At 36.1% G+C, this 22,289-nt stretch overlaps 1 protein-coding gene across 1 annotated transcript in view; it reads left to right on the top strand.

Moving 5' to 3' along the window:
- Positions 1–22,289, top strand: part of MYBPC3 (myosin binding protein C, cardiac) — a 53,110-nt gene that overhangs the window by 1,137 nt on the left and 29,684 nt on the right. Inside the window, exons 2-13 of the mRNA XM_026035119.1 lie at positions 8,337–8,603; positions 9,988–10,083; positions 10,372–10,458; positions 10,605–10,753; positions 11,398–11,515; positions 11,911–11,959; positions 13,299–13,343; positions 15,687–15,743; positions 16,468–16,470; positions 20,600–20,623; positions 21,345–21,511; positions 22,033–22,165. Of these exons, the coding sequence (XP_025890904.1) occupies positions 8,337–8,603; positions 9,988–10,083; positions 10,372–10,458; positions 10,605–10,753; positions 11,398–11,515; positions 11,911–11,959; positions 13,299–13,343; positions 15,687–15,743; positions 16,468–16,470; positions 20,600–20,623; positions 21,345–21,511; positions 22,033–22,165 (1,195 nt within the window). The remainder of the gene's footprint in view (positions 1–8,336; positions 8,604–9,987; positions 10,084–10,371; positions 10,459–10,604; positions 10,754–11,397; positions 11,516–11,910; positions 11,960–13,298; positions 13,344–15,686; positions 15,744–16,467; positions 16,471–20,599; positions 20,624–21,344; positions 21,512–22,032; positions 22,166–22,289) is intronic.

Here is a 22,289-nt window from a genome sequence, read left to right as displayed (position 1 = left end):
GGAACAGGCACTGATCCCCTGCAAGGCTCATCCAAGGTAAAATCCGCTGTGCCTACCACAACCAGAGTCTACACTTGTTAGGAAGATCTTTCATTTTGGCCAAGTATCTGGAATTAGCTGCTGCCAGAGATACTCATGTCTTTCATTAAGCACTAAAGCATGGCTCATTTCAACAAGATTCTGTATGTCCCTTATTTGCTATAACTCTAAAGTGACAGCAGTGTCACCAGTTCCTCRGTTTCTGTAACAGCTATCACACCATTTGCTGTTCTTAGAGTTGCAGTTTCTGGAACCAGATGAAAGTGGAATGTTATATAAAAAAAAAAAGTATATAACAGACCTCATGACTGTAGAGAAAACCTTGAAAATACGAGCTGCAAATGCTCATCAGTCACAAAAGAGAAGATATTCATAAGTTTAATCAGTTTTTAAAATCACATGACGTTTGAGATTTCTTGAAATGTTTAATGTTGGTGATTGCAAATAACGGCAAAAAGAAATATGACTGAGTATGTGAAATTTGGCACTTTAATCCCCTAGACATTGTTACTTCTGATTTCTAATGGTTTAACTACCTTTGATAATGCAGTCAGTTTTTGGGTATGTTAATTCCTTTTAATAGATTAAAAGCTTCAAATTAACATTTTGCTGCTCTCTGGATAGGAGGGAAGGGCTTCTCTGACTGTGAAGTTGCCCACCTTTGCTAGTTAATGGCAAAGAGAAATGAACCTTATTCTCCAAAGAGAAGCACTCTAACTGGTGTCCAACATCACTAGTCCTACGCAATACTTATGAACAAACAAGCCCAAACACTGTGATTATCACAGCAGGGGGAGGAAAAGCTCTTATTACCCACTCTGAATGAGACAGAACCAGTCACATGCCTAACAAATTCTAGAGAGGATCCTTACATTCTCTAAAGAAGTATTAATCCCTTTGGTTTTCTGTAACATGGTGTTTATATAGCTCAAGTCATTTGAAGATAGGGTAACACTGAGCATGATTTCAGGAGGGCTGAATAAACAGTTCATTCTTGAACAAATCATGGCTCCTGCTTTTTGCCTATCATCTGGTTTTAACATTGGAGTATTCTAGGAGCTCTCTAGTGTGTATTACTGGAATTAGGGCATCCAGTGTATAGGTAAGTGGAAACGCTTCAGGCTAAAGAATGATCAGAGATGTTCTGTCTGTATCTGCTCTTCTAACAATCCCTTTGCTATGTAAAAAAAGAGAAGGAGGAGAGTTTTTAAATGTGTAAAGGAAAACAGTGAAATAGATTATCTAGCAGACATTCTTTTACTTTAAATCATCCAACTAAAATACCTCAGGATGAGGTACTGTCCTATCTCTTTACAGAATGCCAGAAAAATTGCAGTGGCTTTCTAGAATATCTTTAAACTCCTCAACAGCAGCAGCATTTATAACATCTGCAACAATTCAGTTTCACAACAAATTATAAAGCATTGAAAAACATCATTTGTTGCAGAATTCAGTTGCAGAAGCTCTTCTGTCCCTCTCATTTAAACTTTTCACAGTTATCTTTGTTCAAAGACTGGCTTTTTGGAGGATTTTGATCTGTTTTTTTCCTTTTGCATAAGTCAACAAAGGTTAAAAGACCTTAACTATTCCTGTAACAATATTTTCTGACAGTAAGAGGAAACAGCTGACTTTTAAACATCAAATATAGCACATAAACACAACTTAATGGGAAATGTGGGCATTACTAAATCTGGAAAAAAAAAAGTCTGGCATTAGTCATCTTCTCTGAAAATCAGTCCTTTTTTTCATATACTTTATATACTGCAGAGTCTAAATTTTGCATTTCATGCTAGGAAATTCTATCAAAGGTTTATAAATAACCTGGCTGTAAGTGCACAGCAGCTATAGGCATTTCATAATAATATTTTAAATATATTGCATAAGTCTGAGTAGGATGTAGAATTTTAGTTTGATTATAAGCTCCTCATGTTACATTTGCAAACACCTAGCACAGTAAAGAACTTATGTGCTCTGCAGTTGTACAAAAATAAATAATTCATATAGATGCATTTTCATTTTCTGTAATTCAGTTTTCAAACCAAGCCAAATATTTTCACTCCCATCCTACAGAAATTATGATGGACAAAGAGAGAGATGGGCCGCTGTGGTTACTGAAACTATTCCTCGCCTGTTGCTCGCGTTACAGGAATTTACAATCTCAGCTGCTGGAGTAGGCAAAGAATGATAAGATTGAGTAGCTCAATAGCTTCTGGATCAAGGAATGATTAAGCTTGTAATCGCAAGAAGCCACTTAGCTCCTCATTAAGGAATGCATGGCATCTTTATACAGTTCCTGAGCAAAGAATTTACAAGCTCCATTACTGCTCTGCTTATCCACAGCTTGGCTTTTAACTCAATGGAAAAGCAAATGGTGTAAAAGGAAAACTAGATGCCAAGAATAAGTACAAATGTAAAGATAAATTTTCAACATGAAGCCTTAACAAATCAAAGAAGTTCAAAAGCTAATAGCTCATTTGTAAACATTATCTCAATATATTCATTGGCAAAATACATATTTCACTACCACGTACACTGAACATGTAGCAAGCCAACTCAGTTCTATGGGAGCAAACTTCAACTTTCATTTTTTTCTAATTATACTTATCACAGACTCCAACAGAGTTTATAGCCTGTGCATGCAACCAGATACATGACATTCTCATAAAAAAAACCCTCTACATCTTCAGTATTTTTTTTTTCAGAAAGGCGGAAACATAATCTCAAAGCCTATGTTTATATCTCTCTCCTTCATGCATGTCTCACAGTCACAATAAGCCAGATAATGATGAAGTGTTGAAATGAGAGCCACCACTCCAAAAAGCAACATGAAATAAACAATAGAATGGCTCTCCTCTCACTCCCATGAAAATAATTCCTACGAAACCCACACTTCTTCCTCCCTTTGATTTCAGATATATCACACATACTTTGAGATTCAGTGATTTTAAGATAAGGTTTCCATCCCTTCCTTGTGATTCTTAACAAGCCAAATTATTTAGAGAATGTGGCTAGCAATTAAAATGATTGCTATGATGAGCTCTCTAGAGCTCATCATAAATGATGGCTCTCATCATAAATGATGGCTATTTAAACATTATTTCATATAAGTTTTTTCCCCCTTTTTTAAATTATCATCAATTAGAAGGGTGTCTTATAGCCTTTAAAACTAATTTTTATTCTTACTAGGGACACAGCAGTACTTAGGAGCTTTCTGATGCTCCTAGGATGCACAAAGTCAAGAGAAAAGCAGAGTTTGCCTACACACACACACGCACGCCCTAGTGAACGGATACAGACTGATCTTGATGAGAGAGCAGAMCAGAACTGATACAATGAGAGAGCAAAGCAAACAAGGATCCCCACAATGGCTAGTGGCCTGSGTAGCAGCTTAGCCATTGTCCACATGTCTATATCTTTGCTTAGGAAAACACTAGGAAGTTTGAAGGAGAAGACGAAATTAGACTGGTGGATGTTAGATGTAGGCTGCTTTACAGCAGGTGATGAAGCAAGGGAGGAGGCATGAAAATGAATGTAAAAAAGCACAACAGCATGAAAATTTAGTATGAAAATTTAACAGATGGCAAGGGTAGGAATTCAGAATACTACTTTTGTAATTTCAAAGAGGAGGAAAGTTAGACAAATAGTTTTGGGAACTTAACTGATGTAATTCTACTATTCTGGCCAAAAATCTAGGTATTTTTTATTCCTCCAGCCTCATGATTGAAAGACCTATTAACAAATTTTTAATAAAATGCAATCTGCCCACAGGGCTCCAATTAGTGAGAGCATTTTGTTAACAATTAATGAAGCTAAAATTTATGTTACAAACACAAAAAGACAGTTTGTATGTACAGAACCACCTCTAGTTATTACAGTGCTCTTGAAGGATGGCTGCCACGCACAAGCACAGGTAGCAGCAACATGAAGCCCAGAAACATTTTCTACAGGGCTGCTTCAGACCACATGCCACCAGCTTCCTGTTATGCCTTGGGTAGAAACTGTGTTTTGCATTATTCAGAAATTATATGCAGTGCTTTGTACAATGAAAGCCAGAAGTGATTACAGCAGTCTGGGGTATGAGTGACTAGAGAGAGCTAAAAGGTGGTTTTAGCTCCATTTCCTTTCAATAGCTCCATGTCCCTCCCCTCTTCCCATATGAACTTCCCCCAGCAGTTCCAGTCTCCCCCATCTCCCTTGCCCCCCACACAGCTCTTATCCCTCCCATCCTTTTCAGTAATTCCTGTCATCATTAGCACGGGTAGCTCATATGTGCCTTTGCCCTACTCCTCAAACTTCTGTGGTGTAAAAAGTCTTCCCTTTCTCCCCATGGCAGCACAGCTCAGAGTTGAGGGTGAAGTAGAGCATTAACAAAAAGGGGAGCACGGGACCCTGGCTACTTGGTCATCTAGTGCTTCAGTGCTGTGGCTCCTAAAGGCACGTTTGCCCCGAGTGCAGCTGAGCATGTGATACTGCCTGAGATCTGTCAGTGCCTAAGAGGTGTAAGACATTCCGCAGCATCACATGAGAGGGGGGTAGCAGTCGTTGGGCTTTCCACACTGCTGGTGGTAGTAGCGTCCAAAAGTGTTCTGAATATGGGATGGATATCTGGAACTCAGAGGGAGGTATCTGGGTGGAAAGCAAATGTTGAAGTGACCCTGGATATACTCAAAGTAGCAGCTACGCTGAAGAAGAGACTGAGAATAGCTGAAATATGAACAGCTTGAGAGAGAGTTAAATATTTTCTCTCACTTTTTTCTCCTGTTAAGGATCCCATTTTTTCACCTAGAAGGAAAAATGATGGGATTTTCCTCACATACTTGTTCAGCAACCTCTTTTTGTGCAACCAAGTAGTCTATTTCAGTCTCCTGTTACACAACCCTGATTTTTTCCTTTTCAAATATAAACAGTGAAGGCTGAAGGAGAATATGGGTAGATATGCAGAAGAGCCACAATTTTGGACGCTGTTATTCAGTGACTCTGAAACTCAAGTGCAGGAAAATGCACTCGCCTACTCATGAGAAAGCGGGTTCTCTGGAGCTGCTCTTGCAGGTCTTACTTCTCATGGAAACTTTAGGGCTTGTTCAATTTTATGCTTTAGTTGATATTCACAGTCATTCCAAAGTGGCAGCTGAACGGAGTTTTTTGGCCAGAAAAAGAGGTGGGGGAAAAAAGATGGAGAGACTTACTTTTAAACTCCTACATATGACTTTATATTTCCCAAAATGTGGTGGTGGAGATTTCTCACCGTGAATTTAGTTCTGGCCAACAATCTGTTTTTGTTGAGTCATCTAAAGTAAATGTAAGAAACCTAATCACTTTGGAGGGCGTGCACCAGATCACAGAGTTACTTCCAAGTATGCATGTCTTGAAACCATGCCATTTGTAGGCTGGAACATTTACAGGCCACATTGCTGTTAAGTAATTAATTTATTTATGGATTCTCTTGTGATTAAATAGAAGAGAGATGATGATAGCACTCAAGAGACAAAAATATGCCTGTTTGCTGCTTTATCTCTAGAGCTAAAGGGACAGAAGCCAGCTAGTAGATAATTCAGAAGTGGGTTGCAAACTGACGTGGCTGCCCACAGTGTGGTAGTCTAGCCACCCTTAAATGTCTTTTGAATTCTAGCCATGAAAGTTGCTGTCTACAATAACTCTTGTGCAATTATTCGTGATACCCTGCATCAAAGGATCAAGCAGTGGTATTTACTGCATCAAAGGATATGTAACTGATAATGTGCATCTGATAATAAGGGACTATGTTCTGTTTAAAAACAATAACACCACTTTGGATACCAAGCCCAAGGAGATAAGAAACTCAAAAGCAGGCAGGGAAATTCCACTCAGAGAGGAGGATTCAAACACCTATCTAAACACGGAGGAAAACCATGCAGGTGACTACAACACGAGCTCTGTCTCACCTAGGCCCAGACGCAAAACAGTTTTCTCATCTAATAGATAAAATGGGGAGTTGGGTGARGAAGATAGGAAAACCTATTTCAGGCTTGTTTTATGCAATAAAATGTGGCAAAATAAAGCATGCACTAAAGTCTAAAAATATTTGTAAGACATTTCTTTGAATTCTTTGCAAAACAACAAGACAGTACATACTGTATTGTCATTACTGTCCAAAGGCCATCAGGCAAAGTGTTCGCAGGTGTAAGTTGCAGTTATGCAGTCTAAGGACATCGTACAGGGAAACAGATTTTGTGTAATGGACAGGTGGCATTATTAGTCATATAGCGCACTAAATTTATACTAAAGCACCTGTTTGAACAGGAATATAAACCATTTCTTTCAGAATATTTCTAGACCATTTTCCCTGCAGCATCAGCAGCATAAAACTGTAAAGCTACTTAGGAGAGTTACTATTGCTGCTGAAGTGGAAAAGACACAGATAATTTGCAAAAGTTGTAACAGATTTAATTGTGATGTAATTATTATTATTTTATAAAAGCATGGCTATGAAGAGGAAAGTTAACAAAAAGATGTCATAATTATTCACAAAAAAATGACATTCAGAATAAGAATATTAATAACTTGTATTTTGTATATGATCTTTGTTTCTGGCAATTAACAAAAAGCTAACAAAACACTATTAAGGCCAAAATATGAACATGAAATGAGAAATTTCATCAAAATAAAGTTTTAAAAAATCTAAATAAAGAATTTGGGGTAAGGGATTCAGTTAATTAAGCCATCTCAGAAAAACTTGATCCTGAGAAAGATTAGGATACTAGTGGCTCAAAATCCAGATACATGGTTGCTTTCCACATTCCTACCTATTGCACTAATTTGATTATATATGACTCAAAACAGAAGCTTTACTTTCATCCCATATTCTAATCATTTAATTAATTCTTTTCAGTAGCCCAAGTGATACTTAACACATAAAATAAATATTTTGATCCATCTTGTAAGTAATTAGAGAACTAGTTGTTACAAGAATACTACATAGGCAAATACATATAGCTTTTAATGGTGAGCTAAACATTTGAATGCAAACAAAATTGGACATTTCAGCTTAAATTATAATATGCTGTTCTTTACACAAAAGCGTTAATCAGTCAAAACAGAAGTTACAGATGAACCATTAATAACTGTAGTATACTAGGACATAGGTTACTGCCCTAACTGCAGTCTTGTGGGAGGAACAGTTCATGAAGGAGAGGTCACTGATTTATTGCATTATGGAAATTTCTCCATTTGCTACATGAAAATAAAACAAAACAAAACAAAAAAAACCCCACTACTTTCTCTAAGTAAGCAAAGGACAGTCTCCAAAGAGACTCCAAGCCATTGTAATCACTTCGACATTTTTTTCCTTCAAAACTCAAACAACAAAAATTAACTGAAAAGTTATATATATAATGTAAAATTTAGGTCTTTTGATGGAAAACTTTGTAATCAGAACGCCAAGATTAAGTGCTTTAAGAAGCTATTACACTAGTAAGAATTATTTTTTCTTCTTTGGTTATTTAATCGAAATGACCAGGACTGTATTCTCTGAGACGGAAGGAAAGTCTCATTGAGCCAGTCATTTCAGTAGGCAGTGATTAAGGTGAAGAGTATAGATGCCTGCTTTCCCCTCAAAACAGACCATCGTAATGACTTCTGCTACAGCAAATGCTCTAAGTGCCACATCATTATCTAGGTTCTTCACCGATTCCCCCTGATATCAGTGCATGGTAAACATCTTTGCCAATGGAGGTCTTAATCAGTAGCGATATGTCTGTATATATTGCCTTTCACTCCCACCAGATTATGTAATTCAAGACTAAATTTAAGTACACAGACAGACACACGCTCACACAAGGACATGTTATTGCCTTTTTAAACTAAGTTAACTTGCAATGCAAGGTTGAATCTGCTTAACAGCATCATTATGTAACTGCTAGGTCAGAATTAAAGACAGTCTTATTTTTTTAAATAAAACTTAGTGGTAAATGAATGCAAAGGGTTTCATACTTATCATACCAACTTATCATAGATCACTGCATTCACTCAGAAAAAAAATCAGAACTCATTAGTGGGAAAGAAATGAGAGAGAGGACAGTGCTTTTTTCAGCCCATTCCATTTTGTATCATGAAAATGTGGAAAAGATATGACATGTTATCAGAGGCAGAATAAGGCAAGAAGAAAGACAATTCTACAAATTAACTGTGGAAAGTGTTGCAATTTGTATCCTGTAAGGGCAGGTGGAAGAGAAAGTAGACAGCTGTTATAGTCACAGCCACTAACTACGACAGATAGGCCACAGTTGCAGAACAGATTTTAGTTTCTCTCTCTGTTTTAGTTTCTGCATTTACCAAGAAGCCAAAGACAACAGAGGTGACGGCCGGAAGCACAGCTGTGTTTGAAGCGGAGACAGAAAAGGCTGGCATTAAGGTGAAGTGGCAGCGAGCTGGCACGGAAATCACTGAAAGTGAGAAACACATCATCAAGGCAGAAGGAAACAAGCATTCACTGACCATCAATAATGTTGAAAAAGATGATGACGTGACATATGCTGTAATAGCTGGAACTTCCAAGGTCAAATTTGAACTCAAAGTCAAAGAACCAGGTACAGTGTTTCCTAAACAAGTTCRATTTCCTCAGTATTTCCCATCCTAGTCATTCTAAATTCATGAACAGAGCACACATAAATTAGCCTAACTTACTATTGTAAGATTATTCCACCAGCAGTAAGTCTGGTTTGCCAAATGTTCCAAAACTGTAGTAGGTTTCTGAAAGATATTCACTAATATTAAACTGAGGACTACATTTACTGCATATAAGACACCGTTCCAGATGATAGAAGTCCACACAGTGAAGGCCATAGAGGAGATCTCAGCTAACATCAGAAGTTTTCCTCTGTAAAAATAGGAGCTGAAAACTAAAAAAGCAAACCAGTTCAAAACTAAACTAACCTAACCTGAATTTCAGTTTATTTCTTTATAAAAAAAATTTACATCTTTTGATATCTAAATAACTTTTTGATATCTAATTTTGGTATTTTTCCTTTAGATTTTGGTCACAGGCCTTAACCTCAGATTGTTTATATCTGCTTCTCCCCATTGCTATCATTACATGTTTTGGCAACTATATCATGACTTTAGTCAGAAGATCTTTTAGTCATAAAGACCTTTAGTCAGATCTTCTGGTCAGCTGAAAAGATACTCATCAATATATAGTAGGAATAAATTCTCAGAAGACATCCAGCTCAAGAAGAAAAAACAATGCCCGACAAAATGCTACATAAACTGCAATCCTAATATGTATGGAGGAAGAAGAAGAAATAAAAGACTTATGGTAATGGGTTTGTATTAAGAGATTCTACCTTCCTCCATCTGCCCCAGTTGCTCACTCTACCTCCTTTTTCATACATTTCTACCCTCCCTATTGTGACAAACTATTTTGTCTGTGTGGTCATGATTTAACTGAGGGGACATTCATATATCAGCCTTCATAATTCAGAAGTGGAAATGATAGAGCTATTAAAAAATTTTTTTTGCATTGATTACTAACTTTGTTTACAACTTTCCCCAAACCAAACACAGCAAGAGCTCTTAGAACAATAATTTCAACAATAAACAAACTCTCTTGAATAAGTATATTATTTAGAAAAATTGTAAGCACATCATTTTTCATTGTTCTTCTATTTAGACCACTGAAGTCAACAGCTAGTAAGTGTATTTATCACGCATAAGCTCCTACATATCAAGACTATAATATTTAAATTTTAGACAGCAGTTCTTTCCAAAATCAGCTAAAGGAAGAGCCTTGTCATCCAGCTGTCAGTAGGCCCCTTCTCCTTCCAGCACATCTTGTAAGATCTAGAAAAGCATAACTAATTACTCAGCTTTTTGTAATATTTACAATAGGATGTTCCTTTGCATAATTTCTTCAGAGAGAAACTGCAAACRTGGCTTTCTCTGATCCTGATCTTCATTTTTCTACATTTCCAGAAAAGACTGAGATAGCCCCTCCTGTTGAAGCTGCTCCTGCTCCAGCTGCCTCAGAGTCACCTGCTCTTTCAATAGAAAGTAGCCAAAGTATAGAAGGTAATAAAAAACTAAGGCTGTGATAAGGYCTGGTTCATTAACAGAAAGGAAGAAGAGGCACAGGGAAACCCTACAATTCTCTGTGGGAAACAGGAGAGAGGAAAAAGAGGGAAGGTGAGATAGCAGCTAAAAGACCACTAGTGATGAATCACAGAGAAGAATAAGAATCTTTGAAACAGAAGAAATATATTGAGGCATCTTTTGAAATGACAGAATGAGTTTACAGCATAGGCTGTAGCAGAAGCTGATGCCTAAAGTTGTAACTAACAATTCTAATGTTCATTTCAGTTCCACTGGCAGAGCCTCAATCAGCAGAGCCCYTGGACCCCATAGGGCTCTTTGTGACACGACCCCAGGATGGAGAAGTTGCTGTCGGTGAGTACACACCGTGATCCAAGAGAAATTGGATCTTCACCTGTTACTTGACTCTACATTTAGCTTTCCAGTAYAGAATGACAACAGTGATCTAATAGATATACTAAACACTAATCAGTCTCATTTTAACCTACTTCTCTCACAAGGTGGAAACATCACATTCACTGCCAAAGTGGCAGGCGAGAGCCTGCTGAAAAAGCCTTCAGTGAAATGGTTCAAAGGAAAGTGGATGGACCTGGCAAGCAAAGTGGGSAAACATCTCCAACTGCATGACAATTACGATAGAAACAACAAGGTATAATTGGCAGAGTAAGGTTCTCAGTCTTCTAGGCTAACTTTTAATCTGGATAAAATAAAAGATAACATAAATATTTACAGATTGATGCAAACCTTATCTATGATGAAATAAAGTAAATTCACAACTAATTGTTTACACTGGCTATAACATCTCTAAATAGTTCCATAAAATCCTTTTCTGATACAAATGTGCCCCAGGATACACAGGACAGAAGCACAATGGAGTCTGTACCGTGACGTCTCATACTGTGTGGTACATGAAGCACTACTACCCTCTCCTGGATGGAATACAGAACACCCGTTCATTTGCAAATCAGCCACTATTTTTTTTTTTTTTTGCTTAATTTTTGAATTTCCTGCATCTATTCTGAGTAGCAGCTGCATGTTTAACTAAAGCTCTTTTCCTGTTGGCAATGTACATGCAGTTACTATGTGTTTCAGTCATGGCAAGGTATRCATTGTATGAACCAGCCCCCAGCCCCATTTGCTCATGTGACATTTTATTTATTCTTATATCTAAAAGGATGCAGAGGTATATTTGACCTCTTATCTACTTCTCCTTATATCTTAATATGTTGTATGGTCGCTCTGTATCTATTTTATCATTTCATTTTCTAAATTACAAAGTGGTCTCTGTTCTAGGTGTACACCTTTGAAATGGAAATCATAGAAGCAAACATGACTTTTGCAGGAGGCTATAGATGTGAGGTGTCTACCAAGGACAAGTTCGATAGTTCTAATTTCAACCTGACAGTCAATGGTATGATGAATTCCTTCTGCCTTGATTTTTACTTTTTTCTTCCTGTATGCCGAGCAACAGTTCTTTTTCATACATAGTGGCTGCTAGACAACAGGCAGGTAGGAGATACCTTAAGAGTTGTAGGTCTGTCATGCTTCAATTTATTATATTCATTATATATATTATACATATTCTAATTATTATATACATTAAACCCTGGAAAGCTTGTTAGTGAAGGCTATATGTTTAAAGAGGCTGCCACAGTCTTAGTGTACAAGATTAATCAAATTTTAAAATATAAGAATAGTGAAACAAAAATGGCTCTAAAGGATAGCCCTTAGGAACAGCACGGTTTTGATTTCTGCATTATTTTCACTTGTCCTACCATTTTAATTCCTCACTCTTTGTCTCATCAGAAGTACCATTAACTGGAGATTTGGATATTCGCTCTGCCTTCCGGCGCACGTAAGTACATATAATAGAAACTTCTGTAGATTAGATCTGAAATATGTTATTTCCTTAGACAAGACTAACTGAAAGCTACCATACAAAAAAACACAAAAGATGAGATGTCTACTGAGAAAATATTTCTGGGATTAAAAAGCTATACGATTCCTAGAAATTATCTGAGAGAGTTRAAATTTTTTACTGCCATAAAACTATAATAGTCTCCAGTTATACAATATTTGCTGAACAAAGATCTGGACTTCCATGTGAGCCCTATATGTAACATATCACCAATAACATTAATAGAAGCATTCTGATTTTTTTCAYGTTTTAGAAGTAAATTAATTGAATGCAGACAATGATGCTGTGTTTGTGTAAAAGCTCAGATACAAGCAGATCCTAGATCCTCAGGATGGCAAGGTTTTGCATCAGTATTGCAAAGACAGCTCTCCCTGTACTTGTAATATGGTCTCAGTTGCTAAATAATTTCATGTAGTAACCTCTCTACTAGTAAAACTTGCAGTTGTTATACAAAATCTGTTGTTATACAGATTTTGGCTAAAAATTACAATACCTTCTCTTGTTTTTGAATATTTCTTCCCCTTTTGTGTACATCAGTTTCTGTTTTCGCTTTTATATATATATATATGTAAAATTATTAACACAAGCTGATTACAGCAACTGACATCCATTTCTGTAACATAGGAGAGGATTTGGCCAAGGAAACTGCTAGAGATTTTCTGTACAAGTACCRTTTTTATGAGATCTGATTTTGCATTCGAAAATTCTCATAGAATTTATCAATGCTCAGATTTACTTCACTGTGATGCCTGTTAAAAGACATGACATTAAGGACACAGATACATTATGTTATTTCACTGCAGTGCAATTAGGACTCAATTGTTTTTCTTCTAGCTAGCACAATTAAAATAATTATTTTAGAACCTGTTCRAAGTTCATACAGTGTGAGCCATTTCAAGATTTTTGTGGACAGTGTGTGGACAGGAAGTTGAAAGCTCTCTTTCCAAATCACATTTCTCCTTAATGATTGGCAACATGCAAGCCTCAGGCAAACGCTCTTATAAACAGCCCAGTCCCTATGACAAGCTAGGAAGGACCAGGAGGGCTGGAATGCCCTAGTTACCATTCAACTTGGTAGCTACCATTCAACTTCAATAAAGCACAATAACTTCTTTTAAAATAGACGAGTTATTTTGGAGCTGCAGGACTACTAAAATTCTACCGTGCTGATAGGGAAGATTACAGTAAGGATTTGTAGGTTACTCTTTATGACAGAAGCCAAATATTGAGCTGAAATGTTTAAATCTGAAGCTCTGTGTTTGATACCCTCACTCAGGAGCCTGGCAGCAGGGGGGAGACGGATGACTTCAGCCTTCCTCAGGTAGCCTCCGTTTATGTCAGCAGAAAAAATCAAGTCTTAAAATGAACTGTCTCTCTCTGACCAGGAAAAGAACTCAGAACTGTCTGTAACTTTGATTTTGGACATTTAAATTCTAAATAAATCATGAATTACAGTACTTAGCACTTTTATGAGACTAGAAAATTAAGTGGTAATGTAAGACGAGCATAAGGAATGAATAGTTCGGTGAGAGGCGGGTTCATTTACAGGAAAGGCATGTGTTTGGTACGTGGCATCTTCTCACAGTTGTTACAAGGAGAAAAGCAATCTCAAATTATATGCATGTCTGCCCCTCTATTTCACACATTATCCTTCTGTACTGAACACACACTAAAATTGCCTCTCTGCTCACAAAACCAAATCAACACACTTGTATATGAAAATCTATCCTTTCCGGTCACACTGTTAATCTTAGTATAATTAAATATCATTAAATTAATGTATCATTAATGTATCATTACATTTTCCATCCCTTTTGGTCTCAATGTCTTCAACTATAACTAAAATAGGAACTCTGAGATTAAACTTAACTCTGTGCATGTTTCAAAATGCARTTATTAAGGTCTTGTTTCTCAGAAAGGCTGAACATCTTTGAGATTTCCTCAAAATCTGAYTAAAAGATCACCTGGGAAGCAATAAGGTGTCTAGTTCTTCACCCAGTTGTAGATTCTGATTTCCTGAAAATTTGATCACAAGAAGCCCTTTTCAAACCTGGAAATACACTAGTGACTTTTATATAATAGTTAATACCAGCTGCTATTGAAAATCTTCTGAAAAAAGAGTTCAAAGTTGCCAAAAATATACTTGGCAGTTTGAACATCCACACAAGAAAATCACCTTTGCAGTAGTGTATCTTGAAAGCAATCACAGAAGTAAAATAGTACTTTCTTAAACAAAAGACCTCTCCCCACCACTCATTTACTAAGCCTGCACTGGCCAGTAGCACAAAAAGTTTGACAGTTTATTCTCTTTCATGTTTATTTCCAATATGCATAAGATGCCAATCAGTTACTTGTTGAGGATGTTTTCTCGTATATTTTTGTATTTGTTCCTGCCATAATGAGTTTTCCTGGCATTTTGGTTTGTGATTCCACAGGTAGATTAATTCCTCAGAAGCAACTAAAACTGTGCTGCCAGGCACAGCTTTAGGGGCAAGCAAAACCCCTAGTTTGTTTGAAGACAGTAATTTCTATTTCTCAAACAATACTCAAGTCAATGTGATGTAAGCTTGCTTACCTCACACATTTGCTAATGGAAGACCCTGAATGCTGCGAGATGGCATCACCAAATTCCTGTTTTCATGACAACAGATGTCAATGGGCAGCTACATATTGACAACAGAAGTCCAAGAAGAAGAAAATCCATTTTGGCTTCCTAGACCACTTCTGAATGAAAAAGAAAAAAGACACTTTGAACATTTTTGAAATTGAATGTACCTTTTAGATAACAATGGATACAATAATCCTGAGAATCAGTGCAGTTTCCAATACTTCACACGAAATGCCTGAATACTAAACTCACCAAAGTGTTTTAGTGACTATACACTAACTTTTCAGGGTAAGTTTGCATTTTGAATGTTCAGAAGCACAGCTAAAACACACCTGATTCAGGACACCAAAAATACCATTGTGCATTCCATCTGACTTCACCATGAATATCACACTATATTACACATCAAAAAATGCCTGCTTGTAATGAGATTGTTTGTCATTCTCGTGAACCAGGTCCTCACACCGTTGCTTGCTGTGCTGCTTGCTGAGCATTTGCTTGAGGAACCTCATCTCAGAATCAGATCACAAAATTCCTTCTTCAACTCTCGCAAGCATCCATGATGTGACACTATTTTCAGGCTAATGCACTCTGTAATCACAAAGACCCCTAGGAAAGAATTACAACTAAGCTAATACTTGAAAGTAATCATGACTATTAAAAAAAAAAAAAAAAATCAAACAAAAGGTTGTTTTAATACTGGCCCATACTACAGAAAACATCTACATCCCTAAAATTACAGTTTATTAAGTCATTAAGGATTCTAAAGAAGAATTTCTGCAACATTTTTATGACAATCAATTCATTTTAGATCAATAGGGCCACCAAATTAGTTACCTGTACAATTTCCTCCATAGTAATGACATAAGAAATAAAGTTCAATACATTTCTTAAAACCATATGATTGATATTCTAAGTATTCATCTTTCTGTGCATACTCTAAGTTACTGTAAACCTGTMTACTACTTCCCTCCAAAAAAAATCTATCTAATGATAGTCACACAAGCCATCCCCATCTCCTTCTGAAACTAATTATGTTTTTCTCTTACTGTACAGTACTGAAGGACACGAAGAAACTGGAGAGCTGAATTTTAGTGCCTTACTGAAAAAGAGGTGAGTAACAATCTGTTGTCTTTCAGAAATAACATAACAGTCTTCCGTAGAATAACTCTGAAAACACTAGAACTATCATAAATGAAAGTTTAATAAATTCAGAATCCTTGTAGTTTTCCTGAAGCATCTCTGTCTAGAAAACTGATGACAGGAAATTACAGGAAATTCTGAGATACTCAGAGTTTACTGTGTTCTTGCTGGCTTCTTACTGGAGAAGAAAAAAAGAAAAACATTTCCCAAGAGAGAAAAGGCTAGCACCAGACCAAGCTTCCAGCAGCAGTTTCATTAAAAAAGAGAAATGAAAACCAATTTACAATGCCTGTCTATAATGCCGCTTTACTAAGAACTTTCTAAACTTCACAGTGCTTGGTATCAGGAGGTGAGGAAGATGAAGAATATTTAGATATCTAAATGTTACATTACACTACTATATATATTACAAATTAGATGCCTATCTGCTATATAGATATTCTATGCTGTATAAATATTATATAGATATTGTTTAGTCTTCCAAAGCTAATTCTTATTTCCTTTTTTTTTTTTTTTTTTTTTTTTTTTTTTTTTTTTTTTTTTTTTTTTTTTTTTTTTTTGATTTGTGTGGAATTCCTCCCTTCCTTTGTCATCCTCCCTTACCATGCCTTGCTCTCTTTTCATAATCTGCTTGTGTTTTCTCCTTTTACCACCATCTTAATCTGGATGTTTTGGATTCAACTGTTGACAACAGAGAGTAAGATTTCTACTTCATCTTACTATAAAATGCACGGGTCAAACTGAATATGAGAGCCATGTGGTTTGAAATAATGCATGCATTTTATCTCACATGCTGAGCATAACAATACTGAGCAATGCATTGATAGTGCAGAAAAACTTGTAACATGTCAACATCTGAGGCACACATGCTTTTAAAAAATTAGTGGAGGTCAGGGTAGAACATTCAATCCAAACCAGTAATTTTTATGAAAGATCTTCCTTTTTGATTATCACTTTCCTTTACAACCAGTTTTCTATAGTTTACATGCTTGTCCCAATAAAATATGTTTCAAAGTTTTGTTCCATCTATCCTCAAATATTTCATGTAAAGATACTATCAAAGCAGTATTAYCATAAATGTTCACATTTCAATGTTAAAAAGTATTTCTTTTTATTCCAGGAAAAGTTCTTTGGTCATTATGACAGTGTTGCTCTGGGCTTGCCTCTTTGTGTTTGCTGACCATGACCACCCCCTCAGTCTTTCTAGCTCCTCAAGTCATTGTAAATACTTGATACTAAACTGATGCTTTGCAAACCTAAACATACTCATTTTAAGTTTTAACAATCAGCTACTTTTGTGRATATTGTTCTTCTAGTCTAGAGGTAGCTTAATTATGATAGGCAAYAAAGCCCCAATAGCCTCATATATCACTCTGGTTAACACAGCCAAATTTCAGTACAGCAAACAAGATCGTGTAGTTGTCCAAAGCTCTCTATTATGCAATATGTAACATATTCAACAAGAGAGTGGGATACAGTAATACTGAACCAGAACTCCAAGGGGTAAGGATACCTAAAAGAGGCAGAAATTGCGTCAAGCAAACTTTCAAATGCTTTTTGTTTCCTTTCAATTTCAATTGCTTTTAATGCCAGCAAACAAAGCTAGCCTTGATATTAGTGTCTTGTTTGATCACAAACTCCAAAGACAAACAATATGTTAGGTTTTTTGTTTTTTGCTTTTTTTTTTATATTTGTAAACTAACAAAATTAGTTGTCTTGAAAAGTGTGGCCACCAAACTTGCAGCAGTTTGAGAGCTCCAGTAGAATAGTTGTGCACATATTGTAATCTCTGTAGAAAATGCAAGGCAAGGAAGGATTGTTGACTACTTTTTAAAATATAAAATAAATAATTCTCATTATGAAAAGATTTTCATTAATTTCATACACTGACTCCAGCTGGAAGTGTGTTAAGAAATAGAAAATGCCTCTCATACTGCCACTTACTCTGCTTTCGTAATCAATTTGAGAAGACAGAAATCTAAAAAGTAGTAAAAATCGCTATTATTTCCAGAAATTTGCCGATTTAACTATTCTTTTTTTTGGCTGTGTAGAAGTATTATTTATTAGAAGAAGCTTAAGCATTTCACTATCTTTTATTTTAGCAGAGCTTTTGGTCTTTCTTGATTTATAAATTCCTCTTTAGTGAATTTAAGCATACTAGTAAGTTCGCTTCTCCTACTTGCCTTTCATAGCTGCTTTAGAAGTAACTTGCCCATCCTTAGGACTTTGCACACCCGAGGTTGAAAATCACTGTTAGTTATTAATAAGATATAAAAGGAATAAAAACTCATTGTGTAATGAAAGCATTCCTCAATACAAAAAGGGATATTATGCTGCGGAACTCTCTTCTTTTTTACCACTTCCTCCCATCTAATTTACAAGTTCACCTCAATCCAGAGGTAATGAACATTCCCACTCTGATACAGAAAGCTTTATCTTCTATTTGCTGTAATTTAATTAACTGGTGTTGACATACAGATGTCATGGGCCAAGGAGAGGTCACAGGGAAGAGGAAGGTAACAGTTGTCACAAAACTATTAAATGGAATAGTGAGCCGAGACCTTGAAGGGAGGTGACAGCTGACAGGGTCCAATCAGTTGACAGTAACAGGATAGGAAAGAACCATCTCTGGGATGTACAAAACTATTTTTAACTCTCCTACATATGTTTAAAACATATCAGCTGCATATTCCATTTACAACAGGTTCACTGAGTGGTATCTTAATGCCCCCAAGTACATAGTTAACCTATGAGGTGATCACTTTGGATAAGGAACACCAACATCAGGGACAGTAACTTAAGGGTGGGAGAAACTTTAGGAGTCCAAGCTCATTATTACATTTCTAACACTGTGTAGACCCTATTGGTAGGGAAGAGTATAGTCTAACCATGGAAACTCTGTAGCTTTACTGAAGCCAAGATAATGTTTTAAAAAATACAAAATTGTGAAGGAATGAAAAGGAATATTAGGATCAAAAAACTGTTGCTCAGAGGCAGAGACTTTTTTCTTTTTCAGAACTCAGTTCAACACTGTATAACCCTCTAGCTGAACCATTTTACTACATATACGCAACTTTTAAGCTTTTTTCTGTTATATTAATATTTACGATAAAGAAACTACATCCTTATCCATGCTCAGATCTCTTGCACTTCGGTTTGTGAGCACCAGAACAGTACTGTCGGACAAAAAATGTGATGACATTGAGTAACGGAAAAGTCAAAGCAATAAATAAGGAAGTCTTCATAATAGTGAGATATATTAAGCTGGGCTTGGAATCGCTTCCAAATTGGAAAATTTATCTCATGATGCATTCAAAAATAGCTTATACAAAATATTTTACAAAAATCCACAAATAACCCTACCCACACATTTTCAAGTTAAGGAGGTTTCAACATGGGCAGATAGGAGATAGATGGACAGAGAGACCCTCAATATTTATATAATATATGATGGAAGTTATCTTATAAAACTTTAATAAGTCTAATAAATCTAGTAAGTCCTGCCCTCTATGATTTTCGATTTCATTTTGAGATGCACCTCACACCCCAGAATTTTAATAATGCTAGTGCAGACATCTCAGTATGCATTAGAAATATTTTATATTTATATATTTATGCATTTAAATACTTATTTCCATTTATATCTATTTAGAAATATTTTAACTTTGCTTATTGATAAGAACATGGCAACCAGCCCAAGCAGTGTATACATTCAAAAATCTGGCTCTGTTTGGCGAATCACTTTACCTGTCCTGCCTTCAGCCAGGAAAAACTACAGACTATTGGTAGCTGCCCCAAGTAAGTGACAAAGAATAGGAATTCTGATTAAATTTTTGGTTGATGTTAGTGCACTGTTATAGATAAGGTAATATTAAATATGTTGCGCTTGTTGCAAGAAGCCCAAACTTCAAACATACTCCTCAGTCCAGTGAGTGCTACTAAGTGCTTAGTGACTGCTTACTCACTCCAGAGGTATGCCCGAAATCATCACATCTCCCTCCTCTTTTTCAAGAGGTACACAGTTCATGGAAAACCCAAGCGTTGATTGCAAAACAGTTACAATCACAACCCTAGTGTTAGAAGTAAGCCCTTTCTTGGCAAACACAAGAGTACTACTACAAATATCTACTGTCTAAATTGAGTCCATTCATAATTTGTCGATGTAGTGATATTTCTCATACACTAATGGTATTACTCCTTTCCTAGAAGAAATGAAAGTACAGCCTATAATCCTCCAGTTTTCTTGTGCTACTTGCTGCATAGCTTGCCTGCTTGTTGGGCCTTACCACTAAACTTGGCTTCATTACATGGGCATATTCTATTGCACTGAAATCTGCTTGGTTGTGGTGATGTCAAGGATGAAATCCATTGAGTTCCTTAAATAAGGTCTAGGAAAAAGCGACATCTTCAAAGTTGCTAGATCCTCTATGTTACATTGAGATATTGGCACAATCTTTCTCTTTTTACCAAAGTACAAACCATGACAGACAAAAGCTTCATGAAAATACAGCAAAACAGGGCTACTTATTTGCTGTACAGCCATCACTCATGATTAGAAACAAGCTCAAGTGTTTATCCTATAAATTACCCAGAGGAACTCTACAAAGTGTGGGAATGTTTGATTTCACTGGAGAACAGCATTTTCCTTAGAGCATATTTCAGTGCCAGAGCTCCTTCATCTCCCTGCTACTCAAGCACAGGCTTGTTTCGCTAAAGGGGAAGACAACATTGATGGCTTTTTGTATTAACACATGGTGCTCTTTTTCTTGTCCACTGGGATGCTGCATGTTTTTCCAAATGTTTCTCTGCATCATTCTGGAGTCCAGCAGTTTCCTGCGTTCAGTAAATCGGTAAGGTTTCATCAATTTCTATTTTCTATTTCTAAACTTGTAAAGAACAAGAAAACAAGGTGTTTCCCAAAGTCATACAGCCTAATTTTCACTTGATCTGCTAAGTCAAAGATTATTTCTACTATAATCTCTAGTTCTTTGACTAGCCTATGAATTAAATAGCTTATTTGAAATATCTTCTATGATCTTCTTGTTTGCCAGTACTCACCAGTCTAGGTGTCTTTATGTTTTGCAGCTGACTATAGCCCATATTTGCCTTAAAATAGCCCAGGTAATTTTAGTAAACTGTGAATCATTTTAGAATATAAATAAAACGCCCAGAGAAAAGGATTTGCTTTCTATTGTTTTTAAGGCATTCTGAGGATATTGGTTCAATTCCCTGATTTGCCACATTTTGTGTATGACCACCCAGGCAAATCACTCTCCATGTATTTCCATTACCTATTGTTAAAAAGGAGTTACTACTTATTCTACTTCTTTTGGCTATTTGGTAAACTCCTCAAGACATGATTGTATTTTCATAGCTCTATACACACATTTAAGAAAATTAGTCCCTAGCTCCATTTCATTATTTTAGATACTTATACAATACTTAGTTAACACTTCTGAAATCTTAATTAAGAAACAGCTTCATCAAGCCAATATGTAGTTTGTCAAGCCTATGGTTGTTTTGAACTCCTTTCAATAGTTGCAATGAGATATTGTAATTCCTTTCTGCCAGAGGTGAAGCAAAATCTGAATCCCAGCCTGATGTTGATGTTTGGGAAATCCTGAGGAAGGCTCCTCCTTCTGAATATGAGAAAATTGCTTTTCAATATGGTATCACAGATCTGCGTGGGATGCTGAAACGTCTCAAACGGATAAAGAAGGAAGAGAAAAAAAGTACAGGTTGGCAAACTTCTTCCTAATAAATGTGTCCATAACTTGTTGTTTCTGGGTTCTTCATGTATTAACATCAGTTGGACAGTATACAAGACAGATACAGYTGGACAGATACAAGAACATGATAAATATTTCTAGTCAAGTATTACCACATACTAACTTTCTATTTATTTACTTAAGTCTGAAGCACACTGTAGTACTAAGAGTAGTATCATTTCCTTATGGGCACACTCAACTAAAAGGTCTGCTTAGGAAGTGTTGAAGGACATGTTAATGTAATATGTGCTAGATTTAGAATATTTTACTAGGTTATTCTAATTAACATTGTGTGTCTTTCCTCCTATGCTATACTGTCACAAACACAAAATAAGATGATAGAAATAAATAATAAAAATGTGAACAGATCCAAGATGATGGAAGTTAGGATATATGAAATGGGAAATGGAATAATGATTTCCTTTCCTGACAGAAAATCTAAAAGAAAAAAATAAATAAAATAAATATTTTTTACCCATTCTTCATCATAGCATTCCTCAAGAAACTGGATCCAGCTTACCAAGTGGACAAAGGACAGAAAATTAAATTGATGGTTGAAGTTGCCAACCCAGATGCTGATGTGAAATGGTTGAAGAATGGACAGGAGATCCAAGTGAGCGGCAGGTAAATTAGCCAAAAAAATGGTGAGAAATAGGATCTGAGAAAAAAACATAATGATTTGGTTTTGGGTCTACTAAAATGAGAAAAAAAAAAAAAAAAGAGTTCACTGTTCTCATCTTTTATTTTT

The sequence above is a fragment of the Nothoprocta perdicaria genome, unplaced genomic scaffold (assembly GCF_003342845.1).
Source record: "Nothoprocta perdicaria isolate Ctin4 unplaced genomic scaffold, notPer1 scaffold_156, whole genome shotgun sequence".
In the NCBI taxonomy this organism is placed as follows: Eukaryota; Metazoa; Chordata; class Aves; order Tinamiformes; family Tinamidae; genus Nothoprocta; species Nothoprocta perdicaria.
The sequence above is the reverse complement of the archived record's forward strand: the minus strand, read 5'-3'. Positions and strand labels throughout refer to the sequence as shown.